General features: G+C 55.8%; 1 protein-coding gene across 1 annotated transcript in view; it reads right to left on the bottom strand.

Annotated features, from left to right (window-relative positions):
* The window catches only part of LOC121282433 (gamma-aminobutyric acid receptor subunit alpha-1-like), a 545721-nt gene that overhangs the window by 114489 nt on the left and 404406 nt on the right, over positions 1-26826 (bottom strand). The window contains exons 5-6 of the mRNA XM_041196146.1: positions 8440-8522; positions 7863-8006 (exon numbers count right to left, since the gene is read on the bottom strand). Of these exons, the coding sequence (XP_041052080.1) occupies positions 7863-8006; positions 8440-8522 (227 nt within the window). The remainder of the gene's footprint in view (positions 1-7862; positions 8007-8439; positions 8523-26826) is intronic.

Below are 26826 nucleotides of genomic sequence, written 5' to 3'. Positions count from 1 at the left end.
GCAACTTCTGGAGCAGACTCGGGGGTTCCTGGGGTTACACTCAGGCCTGTGAGTCCTCACAGAGGCAGTGACCCGAGGAGGTTACTGCCAGTGTGAGAGATGAATGAGGCACCTAGTGTCCCTGCTGGGTGTCCGTCAATCAATGGTGAGAAGGGAGGTGCAAACGCACCATGCTGGCGGACAAGCTACCTGGCGTCTCTATGGGCTTCTCTCAGGGCGCTCTGGATGCGGGCATCAGCTCCTCCACCCCTCTGCCAGTGGCTACTGCATCTGATGATGTTGCAGTGACTGAGGAGTGCCCAGCACGGGGCTGGGCGCACCCTCCCAGGCGGAGAATGCTCAGGCTCCGGTGGCCAGAGGACCACTGCCAAGGTCATCAGGGCCGCAAGGACAGCAGAGTCAACAGGCTCCCCCCATAGAACCATTGAAAAGTTACGGTGCAGAAAGGGGCCAGTCAGCCCATCATGTCTGTGCTGGCCAAAAAAAGAAGAAAGAAACTAGTCACTCTTTTTAATCCCACTTTCCAGCACCTGGTCCGCAGAGATGCAGATCCAGGTATCTTTTAAATGGACTGAGCGTTTCAGCCTCAGCCACCAACTTAGGCAGTGAATTCTTATTTAAATACATGTAGACAACATCTACTGCAGTGCCCTCATCAATCCTCCTTGTTACTTCCTCCAAAAATTCTATTAATTTAGTAAGGCACAATCTTCCCCTAATAAAACCACGCTGACTATCCCTGATTAATCCTTGCCTTTCTAAGTGACAGTTTATCCTGTCTCTCAGAATTGATTCAAATAATGTACCCACCATCGAAATCAGACTGACAGGTCTATAATTTTCTGACCTATCCCTCGCACCCTATTTAAATAATGCTACAACGTTTGCAGATTTCCAATTCTCTGGGACCTCATCTGTATCTAGTGAAGATTGTAAAATGATCCTCAGGAGCATCCATTATTTCCTCCCTGGCTTCCTTCAACAGCCTGGGATACAATCCATCTGGCCCTGGTATTTATCCAGCTTCAAGGATGTCACTTCCTCCAGTACTTCCTCTCTCCTTATGCTTATTGTATCTAATATTTCACACTCTTCCTCTTTAACTAGAATATCTGCATCATCCCTCTCCTTAGTGAAGGCAAAGACAAAGTACTCATTGAGAACCCTGCCCACATCTTCTGTATCAGCACACAAATCACCATGTACATCTCTGATAAGCCCTCCCCTTGCCTTAATTTTTCTCTTGCTCTTAATGCACTGGTAAAATAGCTTTGGGTTTTCTTTGATTTTATCTGCCAATATTTTTTCATATCCCCTCTTTACTTTCTTAATTTCCATTTTTACTTCACCTTTGTATTTTCTATACTCCTCTAGGCTTTCTACGGTGTTAAGTCTTGTGTGACGTCATAAGCTTTCTTTTTCTGCTTTACCTTGGTCTGTATACTTCTGGATAACTGAAAGGTTCTAGATTTAGCAGTATCATCCTTTTTCTCATGGGGATATGTCTACACTGTGCCCGTAGAATCTCGCTTTTGAATACCTCCCACCGATTTGACAGTTTTTCCTTCTAATAACTATATCCAGTCCACTTTTTTTTTATCCATTCATGGGATGTGGGCTTCACTGGCTGGACCAGCATTTATTGTCCATCCCTAGTTGCACTAGAGAAGGTGGTGATAAGCTGCCTTCTTGAACTGCTGCATCCCATGTGGTGTATGTACACCAACAGTGCTGTTAGGGAGGGAGGTCCAGGATTTTGACCCAGCGACAGTGAATATATTTCCAAGTCAGGATGGTGAGTAACTTGGAGGGGAACTTCCAGGTAGTGGTTTTCCCATCGATCTGCTGACCTTGTCCTTCTAGTTGGTAGTGGTCATGGGTTTGGAAAGTGCTTGGTAGTGGCCGTGGGTTTGGAAGGTGCTGTCTAAGGAGCGTTGGTGAATTCCTGCAGTGCATCTTGTAGATGTTACACACTGCTAATACTGTGCGTCAGTTGTGGAGGGAGAGAATGCTTGTGGATGTGGTGCCAATCAAGCGGGCTGCTTTGTCCTGGACGGTGTCAAGCTTCTTCAGTGTTGTAGGAGTTGTATTCATCCAGGTAAGTCGAGAGTATTCCATCACACTCCTGACTTGTGCCTTGTAGATGGTGGACAGGCTATGGGGATTCAGGAGGTGAGTTACTCATCGCATGATTCCCAGCCTCTGACCTGCTCTTGTAGCCACAGTATTTATATGGCTAGTCCAGTTCAATCTCTGGTCAATGGTAACCCCCAGGGTGTTGATAGTGGGGGATTCGGTGATGATAATGCCATTGAACATCAATGGGCGATGGTTGGATTCTCTCTTGTTGTAAATGATCACTGCCTGACACTTGTGTGGTGCAAATGTTACTTGCCACTTGTCAGCCCAAGCCTGGATGATGTCCAGGTCTTGCTGCATTTGGACATGGACTGCTTCAGTATCCGAGGAGTCGCGAATGGTGCTGAACATTGTGCAATCATCAGCGAACATCCCCACTTCTGACCTTATGATGGAAGGAAGGTCATTGATGAAGCAGCTGAAGATGGTTGGGCCGAGAACACTACCCTGAGGAACTCCTGCAGGGAAGTCCTGGAGCTGAGATGACTGACCTCCAACAATCACAACCATCTTCCTTTGTATTAGTTATGGCTCTCATCAGCTCACCTCTCAGCTTTGTAAAATTTGTCTTCCCCCAATTTAGAACTTTTACTCCTGTTCTATCTTTTTCCTTTTCCATAATGATGCTAAATTTAAATGCATTATGGTCACTATCTCCAAAATGGTCCCAGACTGCTACTTTATCCACTTTCCCAGCTTCATTTCCTAAGACTAGATCTAGAATTGTGCCTCCTCTCATTGGGCTTGTTATGTACTGACTAAAAATGTTCTGTTGAATGAAGTTCAAGAATTTTGCTCCCTCTATGATCTTCACACTGTTGCTATCCTAACTAAAATTAGGCTAGCTGAAGTCCCCAACAATTACTGCCCCATTGTTTTTGCACTCAGAAATCTGCCTGCACATTTGCTCTTCTAACTCTCTTCCGCTTTTCAGGGGTCTATAGTTCACTCCTAGCTGTGCGGCTGCCCCTTTTTTATTTCTGAACTCAACCCATATGGCCTCAGATGATGCTTCATTTAATATATCATCCCTCCTCACAGCTGTAATTGATTCTTTAACCAATAATACTGCACCCCATCTTTTTTTATCCCCCTCCTTATCCTGCCTGAAAACTCTATATCCAGGGATGCTGAGCTGCCATTTTTGCCCCTCCTTAAGCCAAGTTTCCATTATAGCGATGATGTTATGCTGCCATGTGTATATCTTCGCCCTCAGCTCATTGGCTTTTATTATGCTCCTTACATTTACTTATATACCTTTTAACACTGCCAAATTCCTGTGCTGTACACCTTTTAACCTGTGCTGATTCTGTCTTTCAGAGTCACTCACCAATTCTCCAAGTCCCGTTCCCTGCTCTGAATTTGCCCTCAGGTTCCCATCCCCCTGCCAAGTTCATTTAAAACCCCTCCTTACAGCACAAGTAAATCTCCCTGCGAGGATATTTGTCTCAGTCCTCTTCAGGTATGGATTGTCCTTCTTGTACAGGTCTCAGCTTCCCCAGAACCAATCCCAATGCCTCAGAAATCTGATGCCCTCCATCATACACCAGCTTTCCAGCCACGTGTTCAATTGCTCAATTCTCCTTATTCTATACTCGCTTGTATGTGGGATTGGGAGTAATCCTGAGATTACTGCTTTAGAGGTCCTGCTTTTCAGTCTCTTTCCTAGCTCCCTAAAGTTTGCATTCAGGACCTCATCCCCTTTCCTAAGTCATTGGTACCAACATGGAACACGACCCCTGGCTGATCATCCTCCCCCAGAAGAATGTCCTGCAGCCGCTCCGTGACATTCTTGATCCTGGAACCAGGGGGGGCAACATACCATCCTGGAGTCACATCAATGGCCACAGAATCGCCTGCCTGCTCCTCTAACTAACGAATCCCCTATTACTACTGCTCTTCTCTTTTTCTTTTTCCCCTCCTGTACAGCAGAGCTGCCCATCGCGCCACAAACTTGGTTCCTCAGAGGAGTGCAGTCAGAACCAATGCCCTCACCAGTATCCAAAACGGAAAACCGATTCGTGAGTGGAATCCCAGAAGACTCCTGCACTACCAACATAATTCTCTTGGAATGCCTGGCAGTCCGCATTCCCTTCCTGCCTCTGGGCTCCTCAACTGCGGTGCCACTAACAGGGAGAGGGGGGCACCAAGATGCAGCACCCACAGATGTAAGTTGAAGGCACCTTGAGCACAACAAGGGCATGTCACGGCTGCCATTATTTGCATTAGTTATTTTGACTCTTGTGTTTGGGATGGACACTTTGTTCATGTGAAGTAACAGAAACATTAATTTGAGTTAAATGGGCTGAGTTGTTTGGATGGTTTGAATCTGTGCCAGATGCAGCACAGGCTTGTAAAAGTATGGCATTGTGTGGTGCTGGCATACTGGGTTAGGTTCTCATTTATTGATTGTTAGCAAAGGAGACAGTGCCATTGGCCTTGGATGCCTAGCAGAAGGTTCACCGGATCAAAGCATCCCTAGTGTCCCTACCTCCATGAGGGTTCCTGTCCTCTGCCTCGAGGTCCTCACCCTGTGCCTTCCCAGGCTCTTCCGCTGAGCCATCACTTGAGTCATCTTCCGTGGCCTCTGGAGCTACCTCGCTTTCCTCAACCTCCAGTGGGTCCCCCCTTGCCAGAGCCAGGTTGTTCAGGGTGTAGCATGCAATGACTATGTGGGAGACACATTCTGGAAGATACTGTAATGCTCCCCCTGACCAGTCCCGGCATCTAAAACGCATCTTCAGCAGCCCGATGGTCCTCTCCACCACCGCCTTGTGGAGGCATGACTCCTGTTTACCTCTCCTCAGCTTCTGTTCTTGGGTGATGGAGTGGGTTCATCAGCCACCTCTTCAAGGGATAGCCCTTGTCACCCAGGAGCCGTCCATCCACTCGTGCAGGAGCCATGAGCAGCCTTGGTACCTGCGAGTGCCGCAAGATGTAAGCATCATGTGAGCTCCCAGGGGAACAGGTACAAACTTGCAGAATCTGTTTCCTGTGGTCACAGACGACCTGAACATTCATTGAGTGGAGCCCCTTCCTGTTTATGAAAACTCCAGGCTTACCTGTTGTGCCTTGATGGCCATGTAATTACAATCTATTATACCCTGGACATAGGGGAACCCAGACTTCACATTGAAGCTTCGTGCTGACTCTGTCTGGCTCGACTCATCTGTCCGGGAGTGGATGAATGTGTGGACGTGTCTAAAGATAGCACCAGTCATGAGCTTGATACAACTGTGTGCAGCTGATTAAGAACCACCACACAGATCCTCCACTGAGCCCTGAAAATAACCGGAGGCATAGAAGCTGAGGGCCACTGTGACCTTCAAAGCTACTGGCATGGGGTATCCACCCACGGAGTTAATGGTGATTTCTGGACCTATCATGTAACATATTGCTGTCACTGTGTCCCTGGAGAGGTGGAGCCTTCTACAGCACTGGATCTCAGACATCTGGAGGTAGCTGGAGTGCTTCCTGAACACTCTAGCTGCTGGGCAGTGGCATCTTCGGCATGCCCTCCTGCCTTGGCCTCCTTGCTGGCCCTGCACCAACTGAGCCTGTGCCTCTCCTCTTAAAGGTCTGTCCCTGGGACGCTTCCCATGCCCACCTGGCACCCTTCCCCTCTCTTCTGAGGAGGTTCCAGCAGCGGTTTGCACTATCTCCATTAGATGAAAATGAAGGGTCACTGTGCTCCAATACTCAGTGGAAACTTCCAGGGAAGATTTTTTTTTTATTTTTTCATGGGATGTGGACTTTGCTGACCAGCATTTATTGCCTATCCCTAATTGCCCTTGTTTAGAGGGCATTTTAAGAGTCAGCCACATTGTAGGTAAGGTCAGCAGATTTCCTTCCCTAAAGGGCATTAGTGGACCAGTTGGGTTTTTACAACAATCAGAATTTTAATTCCAGATTTTTATTGGATTCAAATTCCCCATCTATCATGGCAGGATTTGAACCCAGGTCCTGAGAACAATACCCTGGGTCTCTGGATTACTAGCCCAGTGAAAATACCACTATGCCACCACATCCCCCTCCAGGGAAGGTGAGGACCCGAGAAGCTGAAAGGCCAGCTTGACAATCAGAGATGCCAAGAAACTCACACAGGAAAGGACTGGCAATGACAGAGAATGTGCCACTGCTCCGGGGGCCTTTTACCCAGCCCGTGGATGAGGAAATGATAAAAATGTGATTTCCACCCACGTTTTGCTGGCTGGTGTGAATCCGATTCGCAAATGCACCCGCCAACCGTGAAATTGAGCGCATGCACGATGACCTTGGGAAGCATGTCTGATGTCATTTGACAATATTTTATATTGGGTCAAGTCAAGCACACGCCAGAATTTAACATTTTGGGGTCAGGCTAAATAGAAGATACAACATGGAGACAGGCAATTTGGTCCATCCAGTCTTGTTGGTGTTTACTCTTCATGCATTATAAATAGTCCTAACCACATTTATCTGCAATGTTCCAGAGTCCCTTCACCTCCTTTTCCTTCACCTACCAACCCAATGTAATCTTGAATGAAATCACAGGGTCATAAAAATGGAACTTTTACAATATCAGTGAAATGTGACCAAGTACTACAGGTCAAAATGTTCAGAGTAAACAAAACATTATATAATCAGAAGTATCAAAAGTACCTGCGTTTATCAGCACTAAAATCTTTCTCCTATTTATAAATTGCACACAGTGGGATTGCGAAGGGAGAAAGACTCTGGCAAAGGAACAAGATGTGACAAAGCAGCTACTTAAAGCAATAGTGACATTGCTCACTTGAGCAGCATTTAAAGATGGGTAATTGGTCCTGTGTTTTGTGACGAGGTGAGGAGGAACAGGGAAAGCATGTCTAGTGGAGGAGATGGTTAATGTCCAGTGGGTGGAGACTGTTAGTATCTAGGGGGAGGAGATGGTTAATGTCCAGTGGGGGGAGATTGTTAATGTCCACTGGGGGGAGATTGTTAATGTCCAGGGGAAGGAGATTGTTAATGACCAGTGGGGGGAGATTGTTAATGTCCAGGGGAAGGAGATTGTTAATATCCAGTGGGGGGAGATTGTTAATGACCAGTGGGGGGAGATTGTTAATGTCCAGGGGAAGGAGATTGTTAATATCCAGTGGGGGGAGATTGTTAATGTCCAGGGGAAGGAGATTGTTAATATCCAGTGGGGGTAGATTGCTAATGACCAGTGGGAGGAGATTGTGAATGTCCAGGTGGGGGAAATTGTTAATGTCCAGGTGGGGGAGATGGTTAATGTCCAGTGGGGGGAGATTGTTAATGTCCAATGGGAGGAGATTATTAATGTCCAGGGGGTGAGATTGTTAATATCCAGGTGGGGGAGATTGTTAATGACTAGAGTGAGGAGATTGTTAATGTGCAGGGGGAAGAGATTGTTAATATCCAGTGGGGGGAGATTGTTAATGTCCAGTGGGAGGAGATTGTCTATGTCCAGGGGAGGAAATTGTTAATTTGCAGGGGGAGGAGATTGTTAATGTGCAGAGGGAGGAGACTGTTAATCTGCAGGGGGAAGAGATTCTTACTGTCGAGTTCAGTCCACTCTGCAGCAAGACATTGAGGTTGTGTGGCAGCAGGTTTGACGTGAGAGAGTCGAGAATCTAGTTGTCATGATCGGCTTATCTTGAGATAACCTTGCTTGCCTGGCTTTTAGCAAGTTGACCGAATGAGGCCTATTGGACTATTTGTTCATGGCAGTTTAAATCACCTACCTGTGTTGGATTGAATAATCTCTGTACCAACAGTCTGTCCCAGCAGATCATATTGGTTCAATCGGGATCCATCCTCAGCAACAACTACTGATCTTGTTTTTCCATGAGTCCAGACGTATAGCACCTCGGACTTAGTGTAGGCATCTGTTGAAACAATTAGCCGGCTTCAAGACTTTGTGCATAACCTGACAGTTTGCTCTGTTCCCCTGGACAATATGTGTAAAACAGGGACTGCAGCTGCCCCCTCCCACTTGTAGCAAAGCGATATCTCAGTCCTGACTTGATGCAAATAGACAGAATACAGAGAATAAGACATCCACCCTATTCTTTTAATCTGCCAAGTCAGAAAAATGGGAACAAACAGTGGCACTTTCCCCACAGGCTTCCCCATTCCACCACTGGTGCATTGGAGGAGATTTGGAGCAGTCTTTCTTTCAGGAGGGTTTTGTGGTGAGGATCAAGTGGAGAGCGAGCAGCATCTATCTTGCTACGTAAACCAGTCTCCAGGCAGCAGCTCAGTTATATCCGAGATTGAACAATAAGTGAATTGATAGACCAGTTGACAACCCAGACTTACAACTGCCAAATTTCAGTGGGCAGGCGTGGGTATCCATGGGGAAGTCCTCCAGGTGCATTGGACACTCGGCATTAATTGTCAGCCTGCAGAAACAGCAGAAGATGAGACAAGTTACTGCATGTAAAATCATCGCCATATTAAAGTTCTTTTTAAATACATTAATGATTTGTGTCTCTACCACCTTTCCAGGCAGTGAGTAGCGTGTCCCGGATCACCACCTCCTCCACAGAACCACCCTCTGGGTGAAAACATTTCTCCTCAACTCCCCTCTAATTATTTTGCCAATTATTTTAAAACTATGCTGGGTTATTGAACTCTGTGTTAAAGAAAATAAGCCCTTCTTATCCACTCTATCTGTGTCCCTTATAATTTATACACCTCAATTAAATCTCCCTTCAAATGTCCCTGTTTCAATGGAAACAGAGGAAGCCTATCTAATCTTTCTGCATAGCTTAATTCTCCATTCCTGGCAATAGCATCATAAATGTTCTCTATATCTTCACTAGACTGAACATGTCCTTCCTGTAATGTGGTGTGCAGAACAAGTAAGAGGTGCTTGCAAACTGTGTGGACAAAAGCAAGGTTTATAGTGTGGCTGAGCAGACTGGCCATGGTGCTGTGGTACAGGAAGCTGTTCAAGTGGGGCGAGCAAAACGAAATGTAGGGGTAGTAGGGGACAGTGTAGTGAGGGGCATTGACACGGTTCTCTCTAGTAAAGAGAGACAATCCTGACAGCTGTGCACTGCCAAGGTTCGGGACATTTGCTCAGGGCTGGAGATGAACTTGGAGAGGGGTAGGGGTGGGGGATCCAGTTGTTGTGACCCATGTAGGTACCAATGACATAGGCAGGACAAGGAAGGAGGTTCTGCTTAGTCAGTATGATGAGCTCGGTACTAAATTAAGAAGCAGAACCTCAAAGATAAGAATCTCAGGCTTTTTATCTGAGCCACACGCAAATTGCCATAGGGCAATCAAGATTAGAGAGATGAATGCATGGCACAAAGACTGGAGTGAGTGAAATGGTTCGGTTCCTGGGGCACTGGCATCAGTATTGGGGAAATTGGGAGCTGTACTGTTGGGGCAGTCTGCACCTGAACCATGCTGGGAAGAGTATTCTTATGAATTGCATAACTAAGGAAATAGAAAGAGTTTTAAACTAGATAGTGGGGGCAAGAGATCAAATATGGGAAGATGTGGTATATCAAAGAGATGAAGGTTAGAAATTACAAAAATAATAAAAGGATAAAATTTAAGGCTCTGTTTCTGAGTACATGTAGCATTCAAAACAAAAGAGATGAAAAGATAGTGTAAGTAGACATAAATAAGTACAATCTGATAGCCATTACAGAGATGTGCTGCAGGACGGCATAGATTGGGACCTGAATACTGAAGGATGTGTGATGAAAAGGAAGTTAGGAAAAGGTGGTGGGGTGGCTCTGTTAGTTAAAGGTAACATTAGCACAATAGAGAAGGATGACCTGAGTTCAGGAAACCAGGATATAGAAGCGGTTTGGGTAGAGATGAAGAGTGATAAAGGCAAGAAATCACTTATGGGATTGGTGGACAAGTCCCCGAAAGTAATCACACGATGGGATGGGGTATCAAAGAAGAAATAGGTATGGTGATTATCATTGGAGATTTTAATCTTCATTTAGACTGAAATAATCAGATGAGCAAAGGTAGTGTAGATGCCGAGTTCATAGAATGTTTTGGGATAATTTCTTAGATCAGCACCTTGTGGAGCCAATCAGGGAGCAGGCTATATGAGACCAGGTATTGTGCAACAAGATAGATTTAATTAATTACCTCATAATGAAGGCACCCCTAGGTTGCAGTGATAATAATATGATTGAATTTTACATTTAGGTTGAGGGAGAGAAGAGTGGGTCGAAGACTCATATTTTAAACTTAAATGTGGGCAATTATGAGGGCATGAAAGCAGAGCTAGCAAAAGTGAACAGGCAATTTAGGTTAAGGGATAGGTTAATAGAGATGCAGTGGAAGACATTAAAGGGGATATTTCAGAATACACAGAGTAGATACATTCCACATGGTTCTTGAAAGGGAAATCAGGTTTAACCAATTTATTGGAATTCTTTGAAGAAGTAACAAGTGCTGTGGATAACGGGAATGCACTGCACTTAGATTTCCAGAAGGCATTTAATAAGGTGCCTCATCAAAGGTTATTATGGAAAATAAAAGCTCATGGTGCAGAGGGTAACATATTGACATGGATAGAAGGTTGGTTTGTGAACAGGAAACAGGGAGTAGGCATAAATGGCCCATTTTCAGTTGGCAGGATGTGATGATGAGTGATTTGTCACAGGGATTGGTGCTGGGGCCTCAACCCTTTACAATTCATATGAAAGACTTGGTGAAGGAGTTGAAGGAATGGTGGCTAAATTTGTTGATGACATAAAGATAGGTAGGAAAGAAAGTTGTTAAAAGGACATAAAGAGGCTACAAAGGAATATAGTAGGTTAAGTGAGTAGGCAAAGATCTAACAAATTGAATATAATGTGGGAAAATGTGAGGTTGTCCATTTTGACAGGAAGGATAAAAGAGAAGCATATTATCTAAATGGTGAGAGATTGCAGAGCCCTGAGATTCAGAGAGATCTGGGTGTCCTAGTACATGAATTGAAAAAGGTTAGTATGCAGAAAGTAATTAGCAAGGCTAATAGAATGTTATCATCTATTGCGAGAGGAACTGAATGCAAAAGAAGGGGAGGTTATGCTTCAGTTACATAGGGCAATGGTTAGACCACATCTGGAGTACTGTGCACAGTAGTGGTCTCCTTAATTAAGGAAAGATGTAAATGCAGTAGAAGCAGTTCAGGAAAGGTTTACTAGATTAATACCTGGAATCTTATGAGGAAAGGTTGGACAGGCTGGGCTTGTATCCGCTGGAGTTTAGAAAAGTAAAAGGCAACTTGATTGAAACATTTAAGATCCTGAGGAGCCTTGACAGGGTGATTGTGGAGAGGATGTTTCCTCTTGTGAGAGTGTCTAGAGCTAGGGGTCACTGTTTAAAAATAAGGGGTCGCCCATTTAGGACAGAGATGAGGAAAAAAAAAATTCTCACAGAGGGTCGTGAGACTTTGGAATTCTCTTCCTCAAAAAGGTGGTTGAGGTAGAGTCTTTGAATATCTTTAAGGTGGAGTTGGATAGATTCATGACAAGCAAGGGGGTGAAAGGTTAAGGGGTAGGCAGGGCCATCCTTAGTAGAACCTGGGGAAAATCACACTGTGTGAGCCCCTGTAAAGCTTTTAGATAAGTTTCCTCTGATGGATGGGCCATGAGCGTGTGTGTAAAAAGGAGGGCCAGCAGCGTCCCAGCTCCTGAGCACTCGGTTACAAGCATGAACTGCACCACTGACTGTGATAACTGTGTCGCACATAAGACTACACCTCACTTCCAAGGCTGAACACAATTGTTGGCTCTCTTTTCGTTAAGGAGAAATCCATGATCTCGAAGGGATTCCGTTAGAACATTATTACTAACACACCCCAACCAGAGGAAACTTTAAGCCTGGAATTTTCTGGCCCCTCACTGGGATCTTCCGGTCCTGCCAACATGAATGGAGATTTCAATAGCTCGCCAATCCTGCCACAGGTGGTGGTGGGGAGGCTGGAAAATTCCCACCCAAATGTCAGAGTGAGGACATTCACTGCGTTCAGCTTTAAAAAGAAAATTACAAACACGCAGCAGGAAAATATTTTGACGTTAAAAAAAATGACTGTCCATCTTCCAACATAAAGCAAATTGTCGCAGCTGCACACTGGAAGAAAAATAAAATGAGAAGTCCAGGGTTTCAATTGCACTGGGCCAAAAATAAACACAGCAAATGAGTGACTTACCCCGCAGTCAGACACCATATGCCCGCTTTAAGGATGCTAACTAGGTTGGAGTGGTTCACCTTGTTCCTCTGTAGTGAACGAGATTTGGAATAAAATCTACTCTGCCAAGGTGAGCACTGCCGTCTTCAAGGGTGATGGACGGTGCTGAGCCCGCCCCACGCTTTCGGCACTGGGTGAGGAGGATCACCGGACTAGGTGCAGGGAGGGGTGTCGGACTGGGTGAGGAGGGTTCGGGACTGGGTGAGGAGGATGTCGGACTGGGTGAGGAGACCAGCCGGACTGGGTGAGGAGGATGTCGGACTGGGTGAGGAGCATGTCGGACTGGGTGAGGAGGGTGCGGACTGGGTGAGGAGTATGTCGGACAAAAACAGGAGGATGTCGGACTGGGTGAGGAGGATGTCGGACTGGGTTCTATGGGTCAACGGACTGGGTGAGGAGGGTTCGGACTGGGTGAGGAGGATGTTGGACTGGGTGAAGGATGTCGGACTGGGTGACTTGATGTCGGACTGGGTGAGGAGGATGTCGGACTGGGTGAGGAGGGTGCGGACTGGGTGAGGAGGATGTCGGACTGGGTGAGGAGGGTGCGGACTGGGTGAGGAGGATGTCGGACTGGGTGAGGAGGGTGCGGACTGGGTGAGGAGGATGTCGGACTGGTGAGGAGGATGTCGGACTGGGTGAGGATACCTAAATTACTGGGTGAGGAGACAATCGGAATGGGTGTGAGCTCTGTCGGACTGGTGAGGAGCCCAGGTCGGACTGGGTGAGGAGGATGTCGGACTGGGTGAGGAGGGTGCGGACTGGGTAGGAGAGGATGTTGGACTGGGTGAGCAGGATGTCGGACTGGGTGACTTTGATGTCGGTCTGGGTGAGGAGGAAGTCGGACTGGGTGAGGAGGGTGCGGACTGGGTGAGGAGGTTGTCGGACTGGGTGACTTTGCTGTCGGACTGGGTGAGGAGGTCTTCGGACTGGGTGAGGAGGGTGTGGACTGGGTGAGGAGGATGTCGGACTGGGTGAGGAGGATGTCGGACTGGGTGGGGAGGGTGTCGGGACTGGGTGAGGAGGATGTCGGACTGGGTGAGGAGGGTGTGGACTGGTGAGGAGGGTGTCGGACTGGGTGAGGAGGATGTCGGACTGGGTGAGGAGGGTGTCGGACTGGGTGAGGAGGTGTCGGACTGGGTGAGGAGGGTGTCGGACTGGGTGAGGAGGGTGCGGACTGGGTGAGGAGGGTGTCGGACTGGGTGAGGAGGGTGCGGACTGGGTGAGGAGGGGTCGGACTGGGTGAGGAGGTGTCGGACTGGGTGAGGAGGGTGCGGACTGGGTGAGGAGGATGTCGGACTGGGTGAGGAGGAGTTGGACTGGGTGAGGAGGGTGTCGGACTGGGTGAGGAGGATGTCGGACTGGGTGAGGAGGATGTCGGACTGGGTGAGGAGGGGTGCGGACTGTGAGGAGGATGGCGGACTGGGTGACGAGGATGTCGGACTGGGTGAGGAGGGTGCGGACTGGGTGAGGAGGGTGGGGGGACTGGGTGAGGAGGTTGTCGGACTGGGTGAGGAGATGTCGGACTGGGTGAGGAGGGTGTCGGATTGGGTGAGGAGTGTCGGACTGGGTGAGGAGGGTGCGGACTGGGTGAGGAGGGTGCGGACTGGGTGAGGAGGGTCGGACTGGGTGAGGAGGTGTTGGACTGGCGGAGGAGGGTGTCGGACTGGGTGAGGAGGGTGTCGGATTGGGTGAGGAGGATGTCGGACTGGGTGAGGAGGGTGCGGACAGGGGTGAGCTGGGTACGGACTGGGTGGGTGAGGAGGGTGCGGACTGGGTGAGGTGGATGTCGGACTGGGTGAGGAGGGTGCGGACTGGGGAGGAGGGTGTCGGACTGGGTGAGGTTGATGTTGGACTGGGTGAGGAGGAGGTCGGACTGGGAGGACTTTGATGTCGGACTGGGTGAGGAGGATGTCGGACTGGGTGAGGAGGGTCGGACTGGGTGAGGAGGGTCGGACTGGGTGAGGAGGATGTCGGACTGGGTGAGGAGGGTGCGGACTGGGTGAGGAGGTGCGGACTGGGTGACCTGATGTGAGGGGTGTCTGGGTGAGGAGGATGTCGGACTGGGTGAGGAGGGATGTCGGACTGGGTGAGGAGGGGGTGCGGACAGGGTGAGGAGGGTGTTGGACTGGGTGAGGAGGTGTCGGACTGGGTGAGGAGGGTGCGGACTGGGTGAGGAGGTGGTGACTGGGTGAGGAGGGTCGGACTGGGTGAGGAGTGATGTCGGACTGGGTGAGGAGGGTGCGGACTGGGTGAGGAGGATGTCGGACTGGGTGAGGAGGGTACGGACTGGGTGAGGAGGTGCGGACGGGTGAGGAGGGTTCGGACTGGGTGAGGAGGGTGCGGACTGGGGTGAGGAGGGTCGGACTGGGTGAGGAGGGATGTCGGACTGGGTGAGGAGGATGTCGGACTGGGTGAGGAGGATGTCGGACTGGGTGAGGAGGGTGCGGACTGGGTGAGGAGGATGTCGGACTGGGTGAGGAGGGTTGTCGGAATGGGGAGGTATGGTGTCAGACTGGGATGAGGGAGGTTGTCGGACTGGGCGAGAGGTGTCGAGCACTGGGTGAGTGGACGGGTGACGGACTGGGTGAGGACGGTGTCGGACCTGGGTGCGGAAGGTGTTCGGACGGGTGAGGTGGGTGTTGGGACCTGGGTGGAGGAGGTGCTTGGATGGGTTGAGGAGGTGTATGGGCCTGGGTGAGGAGGGTGTCGGACTGGGTGAGGATGGTGCGGACTGGGTGAGGACGGTGGGCGGACATGGGTGTGAGGATGGTGCGACTGGGCGAGGGAGGGTGTCGGACTGGGTGAGGAGGGTGCGGACTGGGTGAGGAGGGTGTCGGACTGGTGAGGAGGGTGCGGTCTGGGGTGATGAGGATGTGGACTGGGTGAGGAGGCGGTCTGACTGGGGGAGGAGGGTGCGGATGGGTGAGGACGGTGTCGGACTGGGTTGAGGAAATGTTGGGACTGGTGAGGAGGAAGTCGGACTGGGTGGGAAGGTGTGCGGACTGGGTGAGGAGGGTGTCGGACTGGGTGAGGATGGTTGTTGGGCTGGTTGAGGAAGATGTTGGGGTGGGTGAGGAGGGTGCGGGGATGGGTGTGGAGGGTGTCGGATGGGTGAGGAGGGTGCGGTGGACCTGGGTGTGAGGTGAGGAGGGTGTCGGACTGGGTGAGGAGGGTTCGGACTGGGCTGAGAGGGTGTCGGGACTGGGTGAGGACTGGATGTAGGGACTGGGAGAGGACGGGTGACGGACTGGGTGAGGAGGGTGTGGACTGGGTGAGGAGATGTCAGATGGGTGAGGAGGATGTTGGCTGGCGTGAGGAAGATGTTGCGGCTGGGTGAGGAGGGTGGCGGACTGGGTGAGGAGGGTGTCGGACTGGGTGAGGAGGGTGCGGACTGGGTGAGGAGGTGTGCGGACTGGGTGAGGAGGATGTTGGACTGGGTGAGGAGGGTGTCGGACTGGGTGAGGGAGGTGTCGGACTGGGTGAGGAGGATGTCGGACTGGGTGAGGAGGGTGCGGACTGGGTGAGGTGGGTGTCGACTGGGTGTGGGAGGGTGCGGACTGGGTGAGGAGGATGTCGGACTGGGTGAGGAGGTGCGGACTGGGTGAGGAGGGTGCGGACTGGGTGAGGAGGATGTCGGACTGGGTGAGGAGGGTGTCGGACTGGGTGAGGAGGGTGCGGACTGGGTGAGGAGGGTGTCGGACTGGGTGAGGAGGGTGTCGGACTGGGTGAGGAGGGTGTCGGACTGGGTGAGGAGGGTGCGGACTGGGTGAGGAGGGTGTCGGACTGGGTGAGGAGGATGTCGGACTGGGTGAGGAGGGTGTCGGACTGGGTGAGGAGGGTGTCGGACTGGGTGAGGAGGGTGCGGACTGGGTGAGGAGGGTGTCGGACTGGGTGAGGAGGGTGCGGACTGGGTGAGGAGGGTGCGGACTGGGTGAGGAGGGTGTCGGACTGGGTGAGGAGGGTGTGGACTGGGTGAGGAGGATGTCGGACTGGGTGAGGAGGGTGTCGGACTGGGTGAGGAGGGTGTCGGACTGGGTGAGGAGGGTGTCGGAATGGGTGAGGAGGGTGTCGGACTGGGTGAGGAGGGTGTCGGACTGGGTGAGGAGGATGACGGACTGGGTGTGGAGGGTGCGACTGGGTGAGGAGGTGTCGGACTGGGTGAGGAGGTGTCGGACTGGGTGAGGAGGGTGCGGACTGGGTGAGGAGGGTGCGGACTGGTGAGGAGGGAGCGGACTGGGTGAGGAGGGTTGTCGGACTGGGTGAGAGGATGTCGGACTGGGTGAGGAGGGTGCGGACTGGGTGAGGAGGGTGCGGACTGGGTGAGGGAGGGTGTGGACTGGGTGAGAGGGATGTCGGACTGGGTGAGGAGGGTGCGGACTGGGTGAGGAGGGTGTCGGACTGGGTGAGGAGGGTGTCGGACTGGGTGAGGAGGGTGTCGGACTGGGTGAGGAGGGTGTCGGACTGGGTGAGGAGGTGTCGGACTGGGTGAGGAGGATGTCGGACTGGGTGAGGAGGTGTCGGACTGGGTGAGGAGGGTGTCGGACTGGGTGAGGAGGGTGTCGGACTGGGTGAGGAGGATGTCGGACTGGGTGAGGAGGGTGCGGACTGGGTGAGGAGGGATGCGGACTGGGTGAGGAGGATGTTGGACTGGGTGAGGAGGATGTCGGACTGGGTGAGGAGGATGTCGGACTGGGTGAGGAGGGTGCGGACTGGGTGAGGAGGATGTTGGACTGGGTGAGGAGGGTGCGGACTGGGTGAGGAGGATGTCGGACTGGGTGAGGAGGATGTCGGACTGGGTGAGGAGGGTGTCGGACTGGGTGAGGAGGATGTCGGACTGGGTGAGGAGGGTGTCGGACTGGTGAGGAGGGTGTCGGACTGGGTGAGGAGGGTGTCGGACTGGGTGAGGAGGGTGCGGACTGGGTGAGGAGGGTGTGGACTGGGTGAGTTTGATGTCGGACTGGGTGAGGAGGGTGTCGGACTGGGTGAGGAGGGTGCGGACTGGGTGAGGAGGGTGTCGGACTGGGTAAGGAGGGTGTCGGACTGGGTGAGGAGGGTGCGGACTGGGTGAGGAGGGTGCAGACTGGGGAAGTTTGATGTCGGACTGGGTGAGGAGGGTGCGGACTGGGTGAGGAGGGTGTCGGACTGGGTGAGGAGGGTGTCGGACTGGGTGAGGAGGGTGCGGACTGGGTGAGGAGGGTGTCGGACTGGGTGAGGAGGGTGTCGGACTGGGTGAGGAGGGGTGCGGACTGGGTGAGGAGGGTGTCGGACTGGGTGAGGAGGGTGTCGGACTGGGTGAGGAGGGTGTCGGACTGGGTGAGGAGGGTGTCGGACTGGGTGAGGAGGGTGTGGACTGGGTGAGGAGGGTGTCGGACTGGGTGAGGAGGGTGTCGGACTGGGTGAGGAGGGTGCGGACTGGGTGAGGAGGGTGCGGACTGGGTGAGAAGGGTGCGGACTGGGTGAGGAGGGTGTGGACTGGGTGAGGAGGATGTCGGACTGGGTGAGGAGGATGTCGGACTGGGTGAGGAGGATGTCGGACTGGGTGAGGAGGGTGCGGACTGGGTGAGGAGGGTGTGGACTGGGTGAGGAGGATGTCGGACTGGGTGAGGAGGGTGTCGGACTGGGTGAGGAGGGTGCGGACTGGGTGAGGAGGGTGTCGGACTGGGTGAGGAGGGTGTCGGACTGGGTGAGGAGGATGTCGGACTGGGTGAGGAGGATGTCGGACTGGGTGAGGAGGGTGTCGGACTGGGTGAGGAGGATGTCGGACTGGGTGAGGAGGGTGTCGGACTGGGTGAGGAGGGTGTCGGACTGGGTGAGGAGGGTGTCGGACTGGGTGAGGAGGTGTCGGACTGGGTGAGGAGGGTGTCGGGACTGGGTGAGGAGGATGTCGGACTGGGTGAGGAGGGTGTGGACTGGGTGAGGAGGATGTCGGACTGGGTGAGGAGGATGTCGGACTGGGTGAGGAGGGTGTCGGACTGGGTGAGGAGGGTGTCGGACTGGGTGAGGAGGGTGTCGGACTGGGTGAGGAGGGAGCGGACTGGGTGAGGAGGTGTCGGACTGGGTGAGGAGGGTGCGGACTGGGTGAGGAGGGTGTCGGACTGGGTGAGGAGGGTGTCGGACTGGGTGAGGAGGGTGTCGGACTGGGTGAGGAGGGTGTCGGACTGGGTGAGGAGGGTGTCGGACTGGGTGAGGAGGGTGTCGGACTGGGTGAGGAGGTGTCGGACTGGGTGAGGGAGGTGTCGGACTGGGTGAGGAGGGTGTCGGACTGGGTGAGGAGGGTGTCGGACTGGGTGAGGAGGGTGTCGGACTGGGTGAGGAGTGTGTCGGACTGGTGAGGAGGGTGTCGGACTGGGTGAGGAGGGTGCGGACTGGGTGAGGAGGGTGTCGGACTGGGTGAGGAGGGTGTCGGACTGGGTGAGGAGGGTGTCGGACTGGGTGAGGAGGGTGTCGGACTGGGTGAGGAGGGTGTCGGACTGGGTGAGGAGGGTGTCGGACTGGGTGAGGAGGGTGTCGGACTGGGTGAGGAGGGTGTCGGTCTGGGTGAGGTGGATGTCGGACTGGGTGAGGAGGGTGTCGGACTGGGTGAGGTGGTGTCGGACTGGGTGAGGAGGGTGTCGGACTGGGTGAGGAGGATGTCGGACTGGGTGAGGAGGGTGTCGGACTGGGTGAGGTGGGTGTCGGACTGGGTGAGGAGGGTGTCGGATGGGTGAGGAGGGTGTCGGACTGGGTGAGTGAGGAGGGTGTCGGACTGGGTGAGGAGGGTGTCGGACTGGGTGAGCTGGATGTCGGACTGGGTGAGGAGGGTGTCGGACTGGGTGAGGAGGGTGTCGGACTGGGTGAGGAGGGTGTCGGATTGGTGAGGAGGGTGTCGGACTGGGTAAGGAGGGTGTCGGACTGGGTGAGGAGGGAGGCGGACTGGGTGAGGAGGATGTCGGACTGGGTGAGGAGGGTGCGGACTGGGTGAGGAGGATGTCGGACTGGGTGAGGTGGATGTCGGACTGGGTGAGGAGGGATGTCGGACTGGGTGAGGAGGGTGTCGGACTGGGTGAGGAGGGTGTCGGACTGGGTGAGGAGGATGTCGGACTGGGTGAAGAGGGTGTCGGATGGGTGAGGAGGGTACGGACTGGGTGAGGAGGGTGTCGGACTGGGTGAGGAGGATGTCGGACTGGGTGAGGAGGGTGTCGGACTGGGTGAGCTGGATGTCGGACTGGGTGAGGAGGGTGTCGGACTGGGAGAGGAGGGTGCGGACATGGTGCGGAGGGTGTCGGACTGGGTGAGGAGGATGTCGGACTGGGTGAGGAGGATGTCGGACTGGGTGAGGAGGGTGCGGACTGGGTGAGGAGGGTGTCGGACTGGGTGAGGAGGGTGTCGGACTGGGTGAGGAGGGTGTCGGACCTGGGTGAGGAGGGTGTCGGACTGGGTGAGGAGGGTGCGGACTGGTGAGGAGTGGTGTCGGACTGGGTGAGGAGGGTGCGGACCTGGGTGAGGAGGGTGTCGGACTGGGTGAGGAGGGTGTCGGACTGGGTGAGGAGGGTGCGGACTGGGTGAGGAGGGTGTCGGACTGGGTGAGGAGGGTGTCGGACTGGGTGAGGAGGGTGTCGGACTGGGTGAGGAGGGTGCGGACTGGGTGAGGAGGTGTGTCGGACCTAGGGTGGGTGAGGTGGATGACGGACTGTGGTGAGGAGAGTGTCGGACTGGGTGAGGAGGGTGGCCGGGACTGGGTGAGGAGGATTTCGGACTGGGTGAGGAGATGTCGGACTGGGGTGAGGAGGGTGTCGGACTGGGTGAGGAGGGTGTCGGACTGGTGTGAGGAGGATGTCGGAATGGGTGTGAAGAGGGTGTCGGACTGGGTGAGGAGGTGTCGGCTGGGTGTAGGTGGGTGTGGACTGGGTGAGGAGGGTGCGACGACTGGTGTGTGTTTGTGGTCGGACTGGGTGAGGAGGGTGTCGGACTGGGTGAGGAGGATGTGGACTGTGTGAGGAGGGTGTGGATGGGTGAGGAGGGTGTGGACTGGGGAGGAGGGTGTCGGACTGGGTGAGTTTGATGTTTTGGACTGGGTTGAGGAGGGTGTCGGAATGGGAGTGAGGAGGGTGCGGATGGGTGAGGAGGGTTTGTCGGTAAGAAAAATGTCGGACTGGGTGAGGAGGGTGTCGGACTGGGTGAGGAGGATGTCGGACTGGGTGAGGAGGGTGTCGGACTGGGTGAGGAGGGTGTCGGACTGGGTGAGGAGGGTGTCGGACTGGGTGAGGAGGGTGTCGGACTGGGTGAGGAGGGTGTCGGACTGGGTGAGGTGGATGTCGGACTGGGTGAGGAGGGTGTCGGACTGGGTGAGGAGGGTGTCGGACTGGGTGAGGAGGATGTCGGACTGGGTGAGGAGGGTGTCGGACTGGGTGAGGAGGGTGTCGGACTGGGTGAGGAGGGTGTCGGACTGGGTGAGGAGGGTGTCGGACTGGGTGAGGAGGGTGCGGACTGGGTGAGGAGGGTCGGACTGGGTGAGGAGGGTGTCGGACTGGGTGAGGAGGATGTCGGACTGGGTGAGGAGGGTGTCGGACTGGGTGAGGAGGGTGTCGGACTGGGTGAGGAGGGTGTCGGACTGGGTGAGGAGGGTGTCGGACTGGGTGAGGAGGGTGTCGGACTGGGTGAGGAGGATGTCGGACTGGGTGAGGAGGATGTCGGACTGGGTGAGGAGGGTGTCGGACTGGGTGAGGAGGGTGTCGGACTGGGTGAGGAGGGTGTCGGACTGGGTGAGGAGGGTGTCGGACTGGGTGAGGAGGGTGTCGGACTGGGTGAGGAGGATGTCGGACTGGGTGAGGAGGGTGTCGGACTGGGTGAGGAGGGTGTCGGACTGGGTGAGGAGGGTGTCGGACTGGGTGAGGAGGGTGTCGGACTGGGTGAGGAGGGTGTCGGACTGGGTGAGGAGGGTGTCGGACTGGGTGAGGAGGTGTCGGACTGGGTGAGGAGGGTGTCGGACTGGGTGAGGAGGGTGTCGGACTGGGTGAGGAGGGTGTCGGACTGGGTGAGGAGGGTGTCGGACTGGGTGAGGAGGGTGTCGGACTGGGTGAGGAGGGTGTCGGACTGGGTGAGGAGGGTGTCGGACTGGGTGAGGAGGGTGTCGGACTGGGTGAGGAGGATGTCGGACTGGGTGAGGAGGGATGTCGGACTGGGTGAGGAGGGTGCGGACTGGGTGAGGAGGGATGTCGGACTGGGTGAGGAGGGTGTCGGACTGGGTGAGGAGGATGTCGGACTGGGTGAGGAGTGTGTTGGACTGGTGAGGAGGGTGTCGGACTGGGTGAGGAGGGTGCGGACTGGGTGAGGAGGGTGTCGGACTGGGTGAGGAGGATGTCGGACTGGGTGAGGAGGATGTCGGACTGGGTGAGGAGGGTGTCGGACTGGGTGAGGAGGGTGTCGGACTGGGTGAGGAGGGTGTCGGAACTGGGTGAGGATGGTGTTCGGACTGGGTGAGGAGGGTGTCGGACTGGGTGAGGAGGGTGCGGACTGGGTGAGGAGGTGTCGGACTGGGTGAGGAGGGTGTCGGACCTGGGTGAGGAGGGTGCGGACTGGGTGAGGAGGGATGTCGGACTGGGTGAGGAGGTGTCGGACTGGGTGAGGAGGGTGTCGGACTGGGTGAGGAGGGTGTCGGACTGGGTGAGGAGGGTGTCGGACTGGGTGAGGAGGGTGTCGGACTGGGTGAGGAGGGTCGGACTGGGTGAGGAGGGTGTCGGACTGGGTGAGGAGGGTGTCGGACTGGGTGAGGAGGGTGTCGGACTGGGTGAGGAGGATGTCGGACTGGGTGAGGAGGGTGTCGGACTGGGTGAGGAGGGTGTCGGACTGGGTGAGGAGGGTGTCGGACTGGGTGAGGAGGGTGTCGGACTGGGTGAGGGGTGTCGGACTGGGTGAGGAGGATGTCGGACTGGGTGAGGAGGATGTCGGACTGGGTGAGGAGGATGTCGGACTGGGTGAGGAGGATGTCGGACTGGGTGAGGAGGGTGTCGGACTGGGTGAGGAGGATGTCGGACTGGGTGAGGTGGATGTCGGACTGGGTGAGGAGGGTGTCGGACTGGGTGAGGAGGATGTCGGACTGGGTGAGGAAGGTGCGGACTGGGTGAGGAGGGTGTCGGACTGGGTGAGGAGGTGTCGGGACTGGGTGAGGAGGGTGTCGGACTGGGTGAGGAGGGTCGGACTGGGTGAGGAGGATGTGGACTGGGTGAGGAGGTGTCGGACTGGGTGAGGAGGGTGTCGGACTGGGTGAGGAGGGTGCGGACTGGGTGAGGAGGATGTCGGACTGGGTGAGGGAGGAGTGTCGGACTGGGTGAGGAGGGTGTCGGACTGGGTGAGGAGGGTGCGGACTGGGTGAGGACGGATGTCGGACTGGGTGAGGAGGGTGCGGACCTGGGTGAGGAGGATGTCGGACTGGGTGAGGAGGGATGTCGGACTGGGTGAGGAGGGTGTCGGACTGGGTGAGGAGGGTGTGGACTGGGTGAGGAGGATGTTGGACTGGGTGAGGAGGGTGTCGGACTGGGTGAGGAGGGTGTCGGACTGGGTGAGGAGGATGTCGGACTGGGTGAGGAGGATGTTCGGACTGGGTTGAGGAGGGTGCGGAATGGGTGAGGAGGGTGTCGGACTGGGTGAGGAGGATGTCGGACCTGGGTGAGGGTGTTGGACTGGTGAGGAGGGTGTCAGATTGGGTGAGGAGGGTGTCGGACTGAGTGAGGAGGATGTCGGACTGGGTGAGGAGGGTACGGACAGGGTGAGGAGGGTACGGACTGGGTGAGGAGGATGTCGGACTGGGTGAGGAGGGTGCGGACTGGGTGAGGAGGGTGTCGGACTGCGTGAGGAGGGTGTCGGACTGGGTGCGGAGGGTGTCGGATGGGTGAGAGATGTCGGACTGGGTGAGGAGGATGTCGGGACTGGGTGAGGAGGGTGCGGACTTGGGTGAGGAGGGGGTGCGGACTGGGTGAGGAGGATGTCGGACTGGGTGAGGAGGGTGTCGGACTGGGTGAGGAGGTTTGCGGACTGGGTGAGGAGGTGTCGCGGACTGGGTGAGGAGGATGTCAGGACTGGGTGAGGAGGATGTGGACTGGGTGAGGAGGGTGTCGGACTGGGTGAGGAGGATGTCGGGACTGGGTGGAGGAGGGTGTGACTGGGTGAGGAGGGATGTCGGACTGGGTGAGGAGGGTGTCGGACTGGGTGAGGAGGTGGGTCGGACTGGGTGAGGAGGGTGTCGGACTGGGTGAGGAGGGTGTCGGACTGGGTGAGGTGGATGTCGGACTGGGTGAGGAGGGTGTCGGACTGGGTGAGGAGGGTGTCGGACTGGGTGAGGAGGATGTCGGACTGGGGTGAGGAGGGATGTCGGACTGGGGTGAGGAGGGTGCGGACTGGGTGAGGAGGGTGCGGACTGGGTGAGGAGGGTGCGGACTGGGTGAGGAGGTGTCGGACTGGGTGAGGAGGGTGCGGACTGGGTGAGAGGGTGTCGGACTGGGTGATGAGGTGGTGGACTGGGTGAGGAGGATGTCGGACTGGGTGAGGAGGGTGTCGGCCTGGGTGAGGAGGATGTCGGACTGGGTGAGGAGGTGCGGACTGGGTGAGGAGGATGTCGGACTGGGTGAGGAGGATGTCTGGACTGGGTGAGGAGGGATGTCGGACTGGGTGAGGAGGGAGTCGGACTGGGTGAGGGAGGATGTCGGACTGGGTGAGGGAGGATGTCGGACTGGGTGAGGGGATGTCGGAGTGGGTGAGGAGGGTGTCGGACTGGGTGAGGAGGGTGTTGGACTGGTGAGGAGGGTGTCGGACTGGGTGAGGAGGTGTCGGACTGGGTAGGAGGGTGTCGGACTGGGTGAGGAGGGTGGCGGACTGGGAGAGGTGGATGTCGGACTGGGTGAGGAGGTGTCGGACTGGGTGAGGAGGATGTCGGACTGGGTGAGGAGGATGTCGGACTGGTGAGGTGGGTGTCGGACTGGGTGAGGAGGTGTCGGACTGGGTGAGGAGGTGTCGGACTGGGTGAGGAGGGTGTCGGACTGGGTGAGGAGGGTGTCGGACTGGGTGAGGAGGTGTCGGACTGGGTGAGGAGGGTGTCGGACTGGGTGAGGAGGGTGTCGGACTGGGTGAGGAGGGTGTCGGACTGGGTGAGGAGGGTGTCGGACTGGGTGAGGAGGGTGTCGGACTGGGTGAGGAGGTTGTCGGACTGGGTGAGGAGGGTGCGGACTGGGTGAGGAGGGTGTCGGACTGGGTGAGGAGGGTGTCGGACTGGGTGAGGAGGATGTCGGACTGGGTGAGGAGGGTGTCGGACTGGGTGAGGAGGGTGCGGACTGGGTGAGGAGGGTGTCGGACTGGGTGAGGAGGGTGCGGACTGGGTGAGGAGGGGTCGGACTGGGTGAGGAGGGTGTCGGCCTGGGTGAGGAGGATGTCGGACTGGGTGAGGAGGATGTCGGACTGGGTGAGGAGGGTCGGACTGGGTGAGGAGGATGTCGGACTGGGTGAGGAGGATGTCGGACTGGGTGAGGAGGGTGTCGGACTGGGTGAGGAGGATGTCGGACTGGGTGAGGAGGGTGTCGGACTGGGTGAGGAGGATGTCGGACTGGGTGAGGAGGGTGTCGGACTGGGTGAGGAGGGTGTCGGACTGGGTGAGGAGGATGTCGGACTGGGTGAGGAGGGTGTCGGACTGGGTGAGGAGGGTGTCGGACTGGGTGAGGAGGGTGTCGGACTGGGTGAGGAGGGTGTCGGACTGGGTGAGGAGGGTGTCGGACTGGGTGAGGAGGGTGTCGGACTGGGTGAGGAGGGTGTCGGACTGGGTGAGGAGGGTGTCGGACTGGGTGAGGAGGGTGTCGGACTGGGTGAGGAGGATGTCGGACTGGGTGAGGAGGGTGTCGGACTGGGTGAGGAGGGTGTCGGACTGGGTGAGGAGGGTGTCGGACTGGGTGAGGAGGGTGTCGGACTGGGTGAGGAGGGTGTCCGACTGGGAGAGGAGGGTGTCGGACTGGGTGAGGAGGATGTCGGACTGGGTGAGGAGGGTGTCGGACTGGGTGAGGAGGGTGTCGGACTGGGTGAGGTGGATGTCGGACTGGGTGAGGAGGGTGTCGGACTGGGTGAGGAGGGTGTCGGACTGGGTGAGGAGGGTGCGGACTGGGTGAGGAGGGTGTCGGACTGGTGAGGAGGGTGCGGACTGGGTGAGGTGGATGTCGGACTGGGTGAGGTGGGATGTCGGACTGGGTGAGGAGGGTGTCGGACTGGGTGAGGAGGGATGTCGGACTGGTTGAGGAGGATGTCGGACTGGGTGAGGAGGGTGTCGGACTGGTGAGGTGGATGTCGGACTGGTGAGGTGGATGTCGGACTGGTGAGGAGGGTGTCGGACTGGGTGAGGAGGGTGTCGGACTGGGTGAGGAGGGTGTCGGACTGGGTGAAGAGGGTGTCGGACTGGGTGAGGAGGGGTGTCGGACTGGGTGAGGTGGATGTCGGACTGGGTGAGGAGAGTGTGGACTGGTGAGGAGGTGTCGACTGGGTGAGGTGGATGTCGGACTGGGTGAGGTCGATGTCGGACTGGGTGAGGAGGGTGTGGACTGGGTGAGGAGGGTGTCGGAACTGGGGGGTGAGGAGGATGTCGGACTGGGTGAAGAGGGTGTCGGACTGGGTGAGGAGGGTGTCGGACTGGGTGAGGAGGGTGTGGACTGGGTGAGGAGGGTGCGGACTGGGTGAGTTTGATGTCGGACTGGGTGAGGAGGGTGTCGGACTGGGTGAGGAGGATGTCGGACTGGGTGAGGAGGGTGTCGGACTGGGTGAGGAGGTGTCGGACTGGGTGAGGAGGAGTCGGACTGGGTGAGGAGGTGGGTCTGGACTGGGTGAGGAGGTGTCGGACTGGGTGAGGAGGGTGTCGGACTGGGTGAGGAGGGTGTGGACTGGGTGAGGAGGTGTCGGACTGGGTGAGGAGGGTGCGGACTGGGTGAGGAGGTGTTGGACTGGGTGAGGAGGATGTCGGACTGGGTGAGGAGGGGTCGGACTGGTGAGGAGGGTGTCGGATGGGTGAGGAGGGTGTCGGACTGGGTGAGGAGGATGTCGGACTGGGTGAGGAGGGTTCGGACTGGGTGAGGAGGATGTCGGACTGGGTGAGGAGGGTGTCGTACTGGGTGAGGAGGGTGCGGACTGGGTGAGGAGGGTGTCGGACTGGGTGAGGAGGATGTCGGACTGGGGTGAGGAGGGGATGTCGGACTGGGTGAGGAGGAGTGTCGGACTGGGTGAGGAGGATGTCGGACTGGGTGAGGTGGATGTCGGACTGGGTGAGGAGGAGTGTCGGACTGGGTGAGGTGGATGTCGGACTGGGTGAGGAGGGTGTCGGACTGGGTGAGGTAGTTGTCGGACGTGGGTGAGAGGGGGGTGTCGGACTGGGTGAGGAGGAGTGTCGGGACCTGGGTGAGGTGGATGTCGGACCTGGGTGAGGAGGGTGTCGGACTGGGTTGAGGGAGGATGTCGGACTGGGTGAGGTGGATGTCGGACTGGTGAGG

The sequence above is a fragment of the Carcharodon carcharias genome, chromosome 9 (genome assembly GCF_017639515.1).
Source record: "Carcharodon carcharias isolate sCarCar2 chromosome 9, sCarCar2.pri, whole genome shotgun sequence".
In the NCBI taxonomy this organism is placed as follows: Eukaryota; Metazoa; Chordata; class Chondrichthyes; order Lamniformes; family Lamnidae; genus Carcharodon; species Carcharodon carcharias.
This window is presented reverse-complemented; position numbering and strand designations above follow the sequence as displayed.